This window comes from Ostrinia furnacalis, unplaced genomic scaffold (assembly GCF_004193835.3).
Source record: "Ostrinia furnacalis isolate ACB-3 unplaced genomic scaffold, ASM419383v2 OfSCF1132, whole genome shotgun sequence".
NCBI classification, from domain to species: domain Eukaryota; kingdom Metazoa; phylum Arthropoda; class Insecta; order Lepidoptera; family Crambidae; genus Ostrinia; species Ostrinia furnacalis.
Window position 1 is genome coordinate 39,319 of NW_021131371.1, and position 16,942 is coordinate 56,260.

The 16,942-nt window shown below is 37.3% G+C and overlaps 1 protein-coding gene across 1 annotated transcript; it reads left to right on the plus strand.

Annotated features, from left to right (window-relative positions):
• The first annotated feature begins 4,061 nt into the window (after positions 1-4,061).
• On the plus strand, positions 4,062-15,115 carry LOC114351361 (proline-rich protein 12-like). The gene is made up of 4 exons (XM_028302545.1): positions 4,062-4,077; positions 5,785-5,975; positions 6,895-7,060; positions 15,096-15,115. Exons 1-4 carry the CDS (start codon positions 4,062-4,064, stop codon positions 15,113-15,115), a joined length of 393 nt encoding a protein of 130 aa, XP_028158346.1.
• Positions 15,116-16,942: the final 1,827 nt, after the last annotated feature.

Sequence of the window (16,942 nt, forward strand, 5' to 3'; positions counted from 1 at the left end):
AGAGCCCCATTTTTTTAATAATGGAAACCAAACCTCTTCTATGGGAGGTTTATTACTGCCAATGTCGAGTGAATGCTTGATAAAGTAGTACAAATAGATTTTTTTAATTCTATTGTTTTTGCGCCTCTTTTCTTTTAACCAATGTCCTTATCAGCATCTCTTTAGAAAATATTTAAACCCTGCCCTCGCCTGAATCGTTTACAAATGGCGTCCTTTCCTCCCAGTTTTTCTTCTCCGCGGCTCAATTCGCGATAATATTTCTCATTGCTCATTTGTCTCTTTATAAATGCCCAGCAATAACGACAGTGTTTCACGGCTGTAGACAGCTATTTACGAAAGGTGATTATTCTCTGGTACCTAAGTAATTTGACTAGCTTAATTGCTTGGTTTTCGTCCTCCTCATTTCAAGTCTCATTAATGTGAAGAGAGACTGAGTATTATAATTTTGAGGAAACTGCCTGAATTTTGCAATTAACAAAAAAGCAATAGATACGGTGTCATGTTGTCTATGACCGATAAATGTAATAACATTTGGGCAAAGTAACAACTGTTGTTAGATCGAATTACGAGCGGGGAGATAAGTGGAGTTTTTGAGCCAATAACGTTTCATACTCGAATAATTTCGCCCTTACAGCCGCTGGGCAGCGAAATTTAATTTTGTGAAGTGGAATGCATGATATACAGGGCTGGAGGTATACAATATTAGATTTTAATATCGTGGCGAGTTCGTTCGATAACTAGATTGGTATCGCTTGAATACCACGTCCGGGAAATGAGAATCCCTACATAATCGTTATTGGGTAGTGAAAAACATATTGAAACCGTCGCGACGCGAGCCCGTACGAACGTGGCCAAATTGATTTCACGTTAGGTACATACCTATTATACTTATTTTTTATTAAATATACACATACCTACTCAATACTCAATACTCAATAAGTTTATAGTAAGTAGGTTTAACAATAATGATCGTTATACACTGGTACCAAATACGAGTAAAAGAGCCAACCAGTCATTCTCTATTTTTAAGCTCATTTCTTATATTTCTGTGCTTGTTGCTTACCCAATGCAATGTTTTATGAACTATTCAACTGGGTTTCATGTTAAGCTGTTTCGCCTTTTCCGATAATCCATTATTTTCTGGCCACCCTGTATGTTTTGTTACAACAACAAAAAATATTTTCGCAGAGATAACTAGTTTGTTATTCAATATCTATTGCCTGCCAATGACGTGATATAAGTAAAAACTGCATCTGAAACTTATTACAACATGGCCACTCAAACTTATGCCGTTAGCAGTGAAGTGGACTGATACCGCGAGAGCCCCGCAAACAGATGCACAGTAACGAGAAAAGTTGAAGCCCTCTGTGAGAGGCAGATCTATATTCTTCTATCTGTTCATAATAAAACTCGATAAAGTGTTGTGTGTTCTCTACATATCGACTCGAAGATAACAAAATTAGTGTATTATTTTAGCATTGGGTAGTTAAAAATCGAAGTAGCTTTTAGAATTTTTGACTCGATATGTGCGTACAGTCGACACCATAATCTGACAGATATTTCCAAAAATGCTTAGAATGTGCCATCGTCCATACTAAGATTGAAAAGTAAAGACTTACATTAGTTGATAGCACATTAAGTAGGTACTTGCTCCTCTGCCGGATGCCGACATATGTAGGGTAAGTCCAGGATAGATGCCCCACTTTTTGAAACAGCTCTGTAACTCAGTCAGTAAGTTTTTATCAACAATTTGACCTTAGTATCTATAAACTTTGGTCTTTCGTCTATGATAATACTATAATTATTTTAGTTTAAGTTATACCGATTCTGAGAAAATACCATTTTAATTGACCTCTAAAAAGTGGGATAGACGCCTAATGTGGGGGATAGAAGACTCACTGTATGATTGCTTCAAAGGATAGATGCCTGATGCAAGGATAGATGACTCGTTAATATAGTTTTTGAATTTTAAGGGTCAAATGAATTTTGAAATCAAACAAGCCAAGTTTTATTATTTAAGATTGTTTGTTATTAAATGAATTAAAAATGAAATTTAATATTTTTTATTAAAAATAATACTACTCCTTCTAGCGCAGTCGGGTAAAAAGAAAATTCGATCAGAAGGGCACCCTATTTATTACTTTCCTAAGGTTAGCCGTACTACATTCTTTTTTCTTCTCACTTGCTACCTGTGACAAAAAGAGCAGGTTAGGATAGATGCCCCTAGGTGCATGGGACATGGCCCTAAGGGCATCTATACCCAAAAAAAATTAGGCAACTATCCTTTTAGCACAGGATAGGTGCCTTTTTTAATAAAAAATATAATAACACTAAAAATCGAATTAAACATAGCTATCCCGTATAATTTATAAGATAGTCTATCAAATTATATAAAAATTTGCATCATTTTACAGCTAACAAAAAAATTATCTATTTAAAGATACTTAGCAATATTATTTCGACGCTCGCTAAGGTCTGGCCGCGGAAGATTTTTGCTCTCACTAGCTAAACGAACGCACTCTTTGATGGTTTGCGAGGCGAAAAGTGGTACGAGGAGGTCCCTTTCTATTATACGTACTTTAGGCTAAGTTGCTTGTAACATAGTGTACTTAAAATCGCGGCACCTATCCCACAGGGGCATGTATCCTGGAATTACCCTATTGTAAACCATACCACACAATGACGTTACCACAGCAAGTATTTTAACACAATGTTTTAATTTCCATGTATAGCAAATCACGACTTCAAAAACTTTTATGACTTTATTTTTATTTAGCTAGTAGTAAATCGAATTTAATACTAGTTTAGCCTAAAAACAAAGTAATTTTAGTGAATCTCAGGGCGTGAAAGTGAGCATAGCAGAGTCCAAAGTGGTCCTACATAAAATATTTCTTCATTAAACTACGGAAAATTGCACGTAAATCCCTAGTCACACAAAAACTTCAAGCTTTAATTATCGGAAACTTAACCCGTTAGTTACGAGCTGACGGTTAATGTGGCAGATGGGGAAGGAAAATTAGATTCTTCTGATAAATTAATCAATTTATTCATGAAATTAAAATAATAATTTCAGTATCAGTAAATAAAGTTTTGTATAGACCATGACTATAATATTATATTCTTTAATACTTAATGCAAGCGGTTATAGATAAAAATCTGAACAGACTAACAATCTGAAAGCCTTAAAAACTGAGCATCGTGTATTGTTCGTTCGTTCGTTCGTTTCAGCCGAAAGACGTCCACTGCTGGACAAAGGCCTCCCCCAAGGATTTCCACAAAGACCGGTCCTGCGCCGCTTGCATCCAGGTACTTCCCGCGACCTTCACCAGATCGTCGGTCCACCTAGTGGGAGGCCTGCCCACGCTACGTCTTCCAGCTCGTGGTCGCCACTCAAGAACTTTCCTGCCCCAGCGGCAGCGGCGTGTATTGTTGTAATTGTTTTTTTTTTCAACAAAAACGTGATATACTGTCGATAGTACATACTGGTGTCAGACTAAAAAACGACCAAGTCCAAAATTGAGTCTGGGTTTTTCGCCACACAGCGAGTGCTGGTAACCCGTTTAAATCTAAAAAATATATCCTGCAAGATCGAATTTTCGGCGCTTGCAACCCCAGCGCTGGATGGATACCGCCATGGGCGCAATATACCCGGGATTTTTCTCACTTGCGCCTTAATTGAATCCGCTTTTAGCCCACTTTTTAATTTATTTTCACCCGATTACTTTGACGTCGGCACACGTTCCCTAGAGTTGTAGATAAATGACCAATTAACTGGCGAATGGTGTAATCATCCGGAATTCGGACCGTGTCGCGAAGTGCTATCAAATTAAGTGTTTTGAACACAAAAAAACATAGGAAGAGTGTTACATTTCTGTAGAGAATTGTTTACATAATGTAATATAAAAGATCGGAAATTGTTAAATACTAAAATTAACCACAACATAATATTATAACTACAATAGAGACCAAACTTCGTTTTGTGTGGTTCCAAAGGAACCATATTTTTGGTTTGAATAAAAAAAGCTCACGTCGACGCGTACATAACATAAACAAGCAAGCAGATGTCATTGAAGATTTGTAAGTAACAAATAGAGGCAAATGTAATCCGAAAAGGTAAGAGTCCGCCGCATGTTTTATTCACTTTACGTGATGGTTTAGATGTAGGTAATGTAACCGTACACAACGTATGAAAACCAGTGCTGATGATAATGTTTGAAGAGAGATTATTAGGAACTAAAATACATCAATGACTGAGTTTTCATCATATCATAGACAAGGTTTGAATTAAAAAATAGCTTAGCATTGAGCCACTACTTACGCCTCATCATGTATACCTATCCTATCTGACGTTACATTGTCTAAAATTCTAGAGGCACTGCTTGAGGCAGTTCTTTGCAGTAAAGTGTGATCAGGCAGGAGAGGATTCCATTTATTGAAGCTTTAATATAAACCTCCCTAAAGTCACACCAGCTCCTGGACTGTGATGTGATTCACACCAGCTCCTGGACTATGATGTGATTAAAGCAGGCGCCACATAAGACACATAGCACGCGCTGTCAGGAATGTGGGTAAATGTTACAATGTCAACAGCGGCGAATCATTTCCATTTTGATTAAGCGCGAGTGTGTACTGTACGGGGGTTATTGCCACAGAGTCGACTCGTCACGGAAAAAAGCATGTGTTTTGTAACACTTCTGATCATAAACTGACGCGTATTAATTCTCATCATCATCATCATCATCGAGTCATTCAGTGTAGGAACAGGATTGGCTCCAATTTGCCAGAGGCAAATCGAAGATTTGACTTACACTCCCTACGCTGGCCAGATATTAGGCCTGCTGTTCTTATTCACGTTTATGACGAATTTAACACACCGACGGCTCTGCTAAGAGCTAAACGATAGAGAAGAAGTAATATTTAAAATGTGTGACAAATAAATTATGTGGTAAATTAACTTTACCCTTGTACGGAAACGTAAGGGGTATCGGCGACGGTAAATATGGAAGATCCAGGGCGTGATCATGTCAGGGCTTAATAGGTTAAGCGATTACGTAGTCTGGGCGCGCCACCACTAACCCAATTTGTTGCAAACGACCGTACTAAAGCAAACATACGCCGGACGAGATTTACTGCATTATGGTACGAACGTGTGAAAAAACACAAATTGAATGTTGACGGTTATCAATCAACCTAACGGATTAGCACATTTCATGTGCCCTTTCCTCAAGTAATAGATTTACCTTGTGTGTGGGCTGATATTCACCGCATTTTGTGTACTTGATCAATCTCGATTGGGCTGAATGCTTGCTTTAAACTAACATGAAAAATGTGTTTTTCGACCAAATTATAACTATCTCTGATTTTTCCTCGACATTGATAAAGTACCTCTTAGGTACTTAGGTACCTACAAACTTCATTTCTAAGATGCATTTTTACCGACAAATACGTTAGCCTAATTTGGGCATTAAAGTAGTCAATTACATAAATTATTTTACAATAACATCACGACACCTAGTGGTGTCGGTCGACCACTAGTGGTGCGGACCGACGAACTGGTGAAGGTCGCGGGAGATGCCTGGATGCGAGCGGCGCAAAACCGGTCTTGGTGGAAATCCTTGGGGGAGGCCTTTGTCCAGCAGTGGACGTCTTTCGGCTGAAACGAACGAACGAACATCACGACCATGTGAACAATTTACGAAAAATTACGTTTATTTAGGATGTAAAAGTGCCCTGAAAATGGCCTCTTAATAAGAAAAATAATTTGAATTTGTATTACATTTCCAGCCGTGTGGAGGCCGGGTGCGCCCACGCCGCCACCCGCGCCGGTGCCCGCGCGCAGCCCCGGCGCGCCGCCGCCGCCGCCGCCGCCACCTGTGTGGACGCCGGGCAGCGCGGGTCCTTCGCCCCAGGCGCCGCGCAAGTCCTTCAGGCCTGTCCACTTCGAGGAGACGCCGCCCGCCCGCCGTAAATTTGCGGTGAGCTACCAATTACTTAAGATGCCAATTAGGTGAGTCACCAATTGATGCCCGCGTGAAATCCCGGCGCGCCGCCGCCGCCGCCACCTGTGTGGACGCCGGGCAGCGCGGGTCCTTCGCCCCAAGCGCCGCGCAAGTCCTTCAGGCCGGTCCCCTTCGAGGAGACGCCGCCCGCCCGCCGTAAATTTGCGGTGAGCTACCAATTAGTTTGGTTAGGTCGTCAATTTTTCATATATTTTTTCACTTATACAGTTTGGTATGAGCCACCAACCAGACAACATCATTTGGGTGGCCTATGTTCAGTAGTGGAAGTCCCATGGTTGCAATGAGGATGGGCACTACATTCGTTGATACTTTTCGAGCTTTGATTTGTTGGTGGAACAATTTCTATTCATCCCTAGCCTTCAGCTCTTTGGTTGTCCTGACATTAAATTAGTTATATTTTCGAGGTAAGAAAAAAGGGCCTCCACAACCCTGTTTTCTGTGCTGAGTGCTATAATAACACCTCAGTAAGTGCTGATATCAATCAACCTTGGAAAGTAATAAAACTGGATTGCCTAAGTGTTCTTAGTTAAAAAAGCATATCCGAACAACAAAGTATCTAACATCAAAGCTAAACTCGTAAACTTTTGTAGCGTCTCACAGAAATATTGAAAACGGACGAAAAGTTACTTCTTGTAAAATGTTTTAATAACGTAGGTAGAGAAGACAAAGTTTCGCGAATTTCGTTACAGAAAAATTGTTATAATCACATTGACAGAGGTAGACAATATCAGCTTAGCAACAAACATGTTTAGCTTATTGGCAAAATGTTCCGCTACTTATTTAAATCCAGTCAACATAGCAGCATTGGAAATACATGCGTAATAAATACAAAGCCAATACTAAACTAACTAAGAAAAACATTACTCCATTGCAGAACTCTGAACAAAACGGTTGCACCAGCGGTTCGGAGAGCGAAGGACGCCTGCGCACCTCTCACAGTGCTCCAGTCACCGGTCTCAACACCTTGGGCGGAGTGAGCAACACCAGCCGGCTGCCTAAAGCGCAGAACCCCACCGTTACTCTGCTGCAAAAAGCACGAGGTAATTTCAGAGTTCACCCTAACCGTAGTTGAACAGTATCCATTGTATGGAGTTTGACAGATTTTTGACGTTTGTTTAAGTTAAAGTAAGATGATGCAACCCAGCCTTAGTGCTTCAAAAACTTGCCCAAAGCGCAGAACCCTACAGTCACACTGCTGCAAAAAGCACGAAGAAATAGTATCACTATCAAATAGGTTTGGAACCACAAGTATTCGTGTTTATAATGACCAAAATTTGTTTTACACGCGTACAGTACAGTCTGTCTGTAAGACTGATTGTAACAAACCTGGGAGACGAGCAATTTTAACACAAAACTCGTAAAAGAGTTAGCATTTGGCAGGTGTTTTATCAGACTTCAGAACTTAAAAACGTGTACTGATTACTAAATATTAAAAGGAAGGTATAAAATTTGAATATCAATATGATTTTAACGGCCATAAATACCTACTACAGAAACTTGACTTTTACCTCTTCCAAATAGGAATCCTTAGAATTATGAATTCCGTTAACTTTCCAGCTCGTAATTTGCTTTTTGAACTTTAATTTACACAAGTTCGCTAACTATACTTGTTATTCTGTCGCTAAGTAGGTAAAGACATTTACCTAAACATTGTGGCTTCTTATGTGGTTGTAATAAATGCTATTTTCGAGCAAAAATGTGTAGTCTGATGTGCTGATGTCTGTACAAGGGGCTGCCATTATGATTGTGATTCTAGACATTACCTTGGCGTGTAATGCGTATGTTAATACGAGTATATCAGTGTAATGTAACGACACCCACCATAACGCTTCAGCATTACCTACTGGGGAGAAAATTGGGTAGTTTACATGATACCCGCTACCAATATGAGCTTTTTATGAGCTAAAACGCGATCCTCTAATAGATTTTGTAAAACTTAGGAACCTTTACGGTACTTGTTCACATACTTAACTCTTTGTTGAGTTTCATTGGACACCAAACTGTATATCTTGGCTATACAGGCAGTCGTAGGTAGGAACGAACAAAAATAAGAATAAGAATAAGAATAAGAATAAGAATACATTTATTTGCTTAAAACACGGTATATACAGATGTTACACAGAAAAATGTTCAGTCATGTTTTGCTTACACGAAGNACACTGCACAACTTAAAATAATTACGTTTTTTGTCGGTAAAAACGTCCTGGTGACGTCACTTAAGCATTTTTCTTATACTGCGTGCGGTCGTTGCGCGTGCGCACAAAGGAATGAGACCGCTCGGACACCGAGCCCACAGCGTGGTAGGGGTGGGGTTGCCCGCTCTTTTGTTTTTTAATACTACTACGCTGAATATTGTGTGCGGATTGGGTTGTCGTACAGGGGTACTACATGGTAAAATAAATCTCGGAGGCGAAAGCAGGATAATTTAAAGCCTATCCTATCCTTATTCATTTAACGTTAACTTCATATTTACTACACTATTATGATAGAAACAGGTTTATTGGGATTTTGATCATTCCTCCGGACCCGTATTATTTTAAACTAGATTTTTAACTTCGCGTGAAATGTCTGTCACAGAAAAATTTTAACGTGCGTGTCTCTGTTTCAAAACCGAGGTAAAAACTACTTTTGTTCTTTCCTAGGACTCAAAGTAACAGACAATTATGTACTTTCGCATTATAATATTAGTAATTGTTGATTTTCGTAACTACGTTCACATAAACAATACCATATTTTCATCAAAGACGAGGTATAAATCCCGGGATTGTTTCGTGACGAACACGAGGCGTTTTGTTGTTTGTCTTCGATTTTCTACTTACTTTTATTCTTGTCATTAGCAGTAAACCGTCACCGAGCCCTATCATCGACTTATACGATAATAATAGAAACCTTAAGGTGAGTACAGACTAGAGCATTTACTTGTAACAGAACAACGAGCCGCTCTTTATGTTCTATTGAATTACCCTTTTACGAACCAAACGCACTTTGGCAACTGAGCTTTTACCTTATACGAGTATTGTTCCATTCGTAAGAACTTTACATTGCAGAGATGCTCGTGAGAATATTCTAGTGTATGTCCACCTTTATTGGAAACAGTGTCTGTCACCATATAGGTCTGTATCTCTTGATTTGGGTGTGACAAAAACTTTAGATTAAAAATATGTCATGCGATAGGGCATAGTGCCAACCTATAAAAAAACTTTAACTTTATTTCACGAAGACACGGCTTATTATCAATTCTGACTCTGCCTCCCGTAGGTAAGAGGTTAATACATAAATCAATGGCGGAGTAAAGACTAAATTATTGAGGATCTTATTAGGAAACTATTTATATTACCCAAGGGCTATAGGCTGTTATCGAATCTCTATCTTTATACTTTCTGTCCCTGAGGATTGTGATAATTTGGGTCTGCCTGAATAATATTTTTTGTAAGTATGTGCTATTGGAATGCACTTGCAATTGGAGCAATTTCTCGCATAGTGTAACTGCGCCATAATTATCAGTTTCTGGTAACATAGAAAGCAAAACATCCTCATGATAAAAGAAAATTATGCATCACTTTATCAACCATGTAATTCCCTTTAGTAAAAGAACCCTGACACTAATTGACAAATTATGTGTACTTTCTCTGAAATGACGCTGCAAAAGTCGACTTAAATGGACAAACTACACTAGCGTCTCATGCTGGTGCCATTACTGTGAGGGTGGTAGCGCTCCGCAGAGAATGGAATAAAATAGAATATACTTGTTTTTAGAAATAAGATAGAAGGAAAAAGTAGAGCGTGTATTACGAAGCGTTAGTTTAAATTCGTAATACGAATTTGCTTGTAGTAATTATCTTGAAAATTAAATTAAATTTGTCGAACAAAACGTACCTATCGTGCTTAGTAACAGTCAATTTTCAAAGGAATTAGTTAAAGGAAACAAGCAGAAAATGTTTCAAACTGCGTGGTAGTATAGGAATGGTGTGTTTTCAGCAATGTTTTGCTTAAAGTTAGTATTTATTGTATTGCTTATTAAAGCAAAATGGTAATTAGTTTCTCCTAGAATTCAAAAGTTAGTAATGAGTACAAAAATATAACGATGAAGTACAAACAAAAAATATTTTTACTACAGAATAGTAGATCCCTACCCACATATTCATAGAAGGCTAACAAAAATTTAGCAACTTGTAAAACACACAACTAGAAGTAGGAATACCAATTAATCATTTTAAATAAAGCGCCCTAAACTTCCACGACACGATTTCGAAATCGCTCTATGATCACTATCGCTACCTTTCAGCGATTTCGATCGATGAGAGATAAGATAATCCTGCAGAACTGTTAGAGATCCCAAATCGTTCAAAGAGATTGATGACACTACCCACCGTGAAACCGCTTTGAATTGCCTTTGACGGACTCGATTGATGGTCCCAGAAAAAAAAAACAAATTGCGCGGTCATATAGCAAAAATGTCAACTCTTTCCCAAATCAAAGGTATTTCGGGTCACAGACCAAAAGCTCACATAAGTAAAGTTCAGCTTCTTCACATAAATAAAGCTGCAGAAGTTTCCGCATTAGTGGACGTATAGTTGAGCTAAATTCAAGATGGTTCCTACTAGGCAGCGTCAATTTCAGTAGAGCATAACACACGCTGAGTACGTGCCATTTTGGTTCAATAAATTCTATCAAATACCTATTTGATATTATGTTAAATTGTAGTATCCAAATATTTTATATTACTTACATAATTCTCTTTCAAAAATCGCCCAAAATCACCCCGTGCCATAAGGAAAACTGCGTCAGGTAGGATGCATCCTGATCTGTAATAACAGTTTAGCTCTCGGTCTGCAAGCCGCAAAAAGCAATCCAGTTTTTCTAAGTCACTGACTCGGAATATGATGTTTGCTTTTCAAAATCGTAAAAATATCGATGTGTTACTTATTTGATTAGATCGAGAAATTAAAGATGATAGCTGTTAACCTGTTCACGTCTCAGAGATGAGGTTTGTGTGCGATGAGGCGTGACTATCAGCGTTAAGGCCCGATAAATAAGGGTTTAGATTATCCCGTCTTGGTTTATATTTCCAGTTGAAGAAATCGTTTTGGTTTCATAGCAAGAATATTAACAGTTTTGCAACCGGTTAGGTACATAACATTATGACAGGAGACGTAATTAGGTGCTTTAAATGGTCCGTTAACTGATACTGCAATAAATAATGATACCTTAATTATAAATTGTTAGCGATTTATTTGTACATACCTAATATTAATCAGAGGTAAACAATACCAAACATGTCATAGTTAACAGGCCTCTCAATAAAGGGAAATCACAGAAAAAAGTAGTAAAAAACTAGTCTCAGTCTCGCGTCCCGTAACTATACAGTCCGATATACTCGTATCTTACATTAAACATATTAAAAGCAACTTACTCGTATGCCATCTGCAGATTATTTACTTTAACATCAATATGGTTGGTAACTTTGCCCTTCGGGAAATAATACTTGTTGAGGAAATCTTATTTAGGGGGAAAAACAGATTTGGTAATATTATATTACAAGTTAGAGTTAACTCAAGCTTGATTAACTTTTCTTCTTGGAATCCACTTTTCCTTATTTCTGCTTTCTTTTTTTCTATCACATAAAGTATCTAAACTCTTATAATGTTATAATAATTATTTACTTATTATAAAAATAATCATACTTATTTTGGGCGTCGCGTTTGGAGGGTATGACGTAATTTAACATGAATAATTTGCTGTAAGATTTCGATATTGATCTCTTATAGTGTACCTTAACGTGCCCTTCGAAGCATTCCTATTACGGACAACCCGATTGATTCAAGCTTGAAATGTTATAATCAAATCGGGACATAATCTGATTATGCACTGTGTATTCTACCCTACCTGCCAATCGAACCAAAAACCTCCAGACAAAGTGACTCCAGTCATGCAAGCCTTCATAATAGCAGAACGACGTAAGCACAAGCGTATATAAAATAACCAGCCACGTATCAACGATTTTTTCTAACCGGGGCAATTTTTTTGGGGCATCTTGAGATGCCTAAAAAACGCACACATGACTTTGATGTATTACAAAGGAATGACATGAGCGTTTCAAATTAACTATCGACAGAATAACTTGCGCTAAAACACCTTTTTTTCACAAAGCGCCCCCTTCATTCCATTTGGCGCTTCCTTTAAAATCCGTGCCTGAAATTAATTCAAAATCAAAAATATTTTATTCAATTTTGACCACTATAGTGGCACTTCATCATCATTATCTCAACCATAGGACGTCCTCTGCTGAACATAGGCCTCCCCCAATGCTTTTCATGTTGCCGTGTTGGTAGCGGCCAGCGTCCAGCATAGTGGCACTTATGAACGTCAAAATACAGCACTTGTACTTCATACATAATTATAAGGCTAGTTTTTTTCTTAAGAAGCCAGAATATATGCGAACAACAGCGTTATCTCAAAGCACATGAGCTTTAAAAGCCGTTGACCGCAAATCTTTGTAAGCTGACGATCGTTAGAGCGAAACCTCCTAAAGTTACTGTCTACTTGGTTGCACTTAGCACTAAACTTCCCAAACTTGAATTCCCATTATGAAATTTACGGGCATCAAAATAAAGGCGTTTATGCCACAACATCTCGTGGGTGGCTCGTACGTGCCGTTTTAGTTCTAGTAAAGTTGTGAATAAATTTCCAATATGCGAGCTTTCAGCTTGAACTTTGATCTCCCACAGTATTTTTTACATTAACAATAGCTTTAGATATCAGAAATCGTAAACGCAGTTCGTCATTTTACTGTTAATTCTTAGATGAAATTATAGGTATACAGATAGATATAAGTAATAGGATAACTTCGTTACAAAATATAAAGTCATGATATGTGAGAGTAGAGTTGTAAAAATATTTTATAACGTAGGCGTAGGCAAGAAACCGTACCTATATCTAGTAGCGACGAAGACTCTTCCTAAAAAATTGAGAACTAGTGTACCTATTCTAGATTAGACCTTGAATATTATATTAAAATGAATTGAACTTTTATACACAGGAGTAACACAATATCAAGAATATTTTTATAGCAAATAATATATTATAAACCGCTGGTAATAAGGCATCTTGAATTTATTTGGTCTATCCTAATAAAATACACACGAGAATTGGAAGTATCGGATAAAATATGATGAAATAGAAAGAATAAAATATGAGAAACTTGGTTATTGGCTTAGTATCTTATCTTGTGGGAGTGTGATCTTTGGAAACATGAACGTGATATAATGCTTAATTCAATACAACATACATCTGTTTCCGCAATTTATTACACCGATCTTGTCGCGACAAGGAAAAACTTCCGTGCTTTTAAGCGATTTTGTGAAAAATATTATTGGCAGGTAGTTGCTAATTGCTCATAAGATAGGCCCCCTTAATTTAATTTATTGTCCGTGGTGCATGATCTTTTTCTTAAAGGTTTTAAACCTTTGTTTGTCATCTGTCATCCGCTTTGCAATGGAGGGAAGTCGAACCTTAATTTCGAACTCCTCCTATGTTCTTCTGATTAATTTCGTTGCGGGTCCAATGACAGTTTAACTTTCCCCCGGGACAAACTTGACCTTCATTGGTTGGGTTTTTGTGGCGGTCAAGCTGTAGATCCTGGCTACACAGGAGTTGCAGTGGTGGGAACGAGAGGTGGGAATAGTCCCGTGTTTTTTTTTTTTTATTGGCTTAGTATTATTTGATAGGTAATATTTTCTTTTAGGAATTAACTTTTTATATTGTTAACACAATAACAAAAGTATGATATACACACAGTGCTTTCTTCGTGAAAATCGAATGAACAGAATTTGTCAATTTTGTAAATAACATTAGATAAAATTCTTCTGAAATATAAATTTTATAACGTACTGAGCTGTCGCTAGCGAATTCGCTGTTTTGTACGCGTGAAAATAGTTTGAGTAATATTTCCCTTTTTTGTGCAACATTTTTCTTTACTGCTCCGCCCCTATTGGCTGTAGGGCCTTCTTCGATAAATGGGCTATCTATTACAAAAATAACTTCAAATTCGACCAATAGTTCTTGAGAATAAAGCTCTTCAGCTTCAGAGCTAGCAACTCGTACCTTACACGATTTAAACTCAATGCGAATTTTTGCATTTATGCAGTGATGTGTAATCGTTGTAAGACGTCGTAAGACGTCATACTGGTTACAACCTGTGTCTTCTCATAATATACCTACATTTGTTTGTATATTGAACCGTTTTCCATTGTGTACACACACCGTAGGCGATGATCGGTACAATAGTATAATGTTTAGCATCACAAAGATTATAATAGAGATCGTTAATTGGATAGAGGACGTTTGAGAATAATCCCTTAATTCACTACTTTGCTTCGATAAAAGTATTCCTAATAGCTGCTATATAACAGTCAAAAATTTCATTCAAAGATCTCGTTTACTACGCTACAGCCCTTTTCATGTTTTCATAAGTTTCTCCGCACACTAACGAAACCAATTAGCTATAATTGAACTTCTTTTTCTTGTCTGGGGTTAACTACAAAGGTCACAACCCTAGTTTCAAACTAAACGAGTACTTGAGCTAACTACTGATAACAAAGTAACAATCTCTTTAAAAACACGAATAAAGTTCATGAGGCCGTTTAAAGTTCGTGTGTGTGTGAAAAGTTAAGGTTCGGCCAAACCAACGCGATCACACGCGATCAACCGGCGTGCAGCGATGGCGATCAATGCTTTTAGGTCTGGTCGCCATCGCTGCACGCCGGCTGATCGCGGTGTGATCGCGTTGGTTTGTCCGAACCCTTACGGTTACATTAAAAGCTACTAGCATAAATTGCAATTTGTGAAATTAATCGAATAACCATGTGGATTCGAATAAAGCCACTCTTTCCAAGGATCTCTTAAATAAATGAATAAAACTAAATAAAATAAAATAGTTTATTCAGTACATAGGCCCTTTCCAGGGCATTTGTACACGTCCCAAATATAGCTTGCCCTACCACCACTTCGACACAATATTATGGGCTGGTGCTGAGAAAAAGTGCTCTTTTTAAATCATATACGCCTAATTTCTAGCTTACACGTCAGAAGTGTGAGCTAGGCAGGTAAAGTCAACGCACTCTTGTCATTTAAATATTCGTTTACTTTATACTATCCTTTTCTACATAAGGATTTACGTATCCTGTTCTTTGAATTTTTATCGCCAGCTGTGTTGCCAGTTCGAATTCCGCTGGGAGCAAATGTTAGTTTGACTAGCACGTCTGAAGTCATAGACTTTATGTAGGTAGGTACATTATACAGGGCGATTTTGGAATCAGCATCCAAATTTTTTTAATAAGCTCTTTAGAACAATTTAACAAATACAACTTTATCTTAATTATTTCAATCGTGGTATTTTTCGCGAAAATCTATTTTTAAAGGTTAAGGCTTACTTTCGCATACAATGATGATTAATAATGCTTTGCAATTAACTGTGTGTACGTATTTTTCTATGAACAAAACAAATTATCCACGTGTGCCTATTTTGAAACCACGCACAGCGGATAAAAAAATAAAATAAAAAATGTTTTCTTTACGTAAATCGACTAAGTTAAAGTTACTGATTCTGAGTCTCTCCTAAAAAATTGGATACTGATTGCAAAGTCATCCTGTATACTTTTGAGTTTTGCTTTGCCTGTAGCTAGGTAATTGGTGATTGATCAAGAAACAGATACTTTCAAAATACGTTAGGACGCTCAATAAACAGTATAATACTTAATTAATTACTTTGAAATTCCCAGAAAGAGTTTTATTTCCGAATCGTAGGAATTATTGGAAAATAAAGAATTGAGACACCGGATCTGATTACGAAACACTCATCATTTTTATTACATCTGAGTAAAATTGCGAATTTTCATTAAGAAAGTTTAACTTTAGAGTGCCCAATTTTCATTAAAGAGTTTGAGCTACAAAGAAAATGTAAACATATCATAACTAACAACCGCTCGCGACTTCGTACGCGTAGACCCCGTTTTACCTCCTTAGGGGTTGAATTTTTCAAAATCACGTCTTAGGAGCACCTACGTTTTAAAAGGAACCCTCATGCAAAATTTGAGATTCCTAGGACTTGTAGTTTCTAAGATTTCATAACGAGGGACTGAGTCAGTCAATCAGTGACCTTTCGCTTTTATATTAGTAGAAAATGCTTTTATTTAATTCTCTGGATTTTGACTATTTTACCCTATACGGAAGTCTTAATTCATCAATTTAAAGGTACACAATGATTAACTATTTTATATTATTGGCTCAGCCCAAAGACTGTTAATGAAAAAACTTACTCTCTAATTAACTAAAACTCCAGGCTAAACGCCTACTTAATTAAAAACTCCTCAACAGGTTCGAAACAAAACGCCAAATGCGCGCGTCAGGAATTCCTTGAAACTTTCAGCTCGGGTCGTTATAATACACCATTAATATAAAGTATTGATTAGTTTTAAACTATCGACATGTTGAAATAATTGAATTCTTAAGATTTATACTTCGTTGTTAATACAACTTCTTCTTCAGTTATTAATAACCGATACGGAAGGAATATAATAAGGGTACTCAATAATTAGAGCGCTGACTCGCATTACTTGGTTATTTTCGCTTCAATTCACAGAACCCCCGCTCTTCTTATTAATAATGTGATTTGACGAGAAATAATGGGCACTTCTATACACTATACGTATTAATATGTTGAAGGAATAATGCTTAAGAAGGTATAATTTAAAACGACCTAAGACACAACAAACTTACAAAACACATTGTTTATGTCAAGGGGTTTATTCCTTATGCCCGGTTAAAATAATTTATTATATTTGTATTTTTAAATTAAACTAAAAATAATCCATAATGTTTATTTTAATTGGGAAAATATTTCGCAATTTTCAATTCCTTAATGA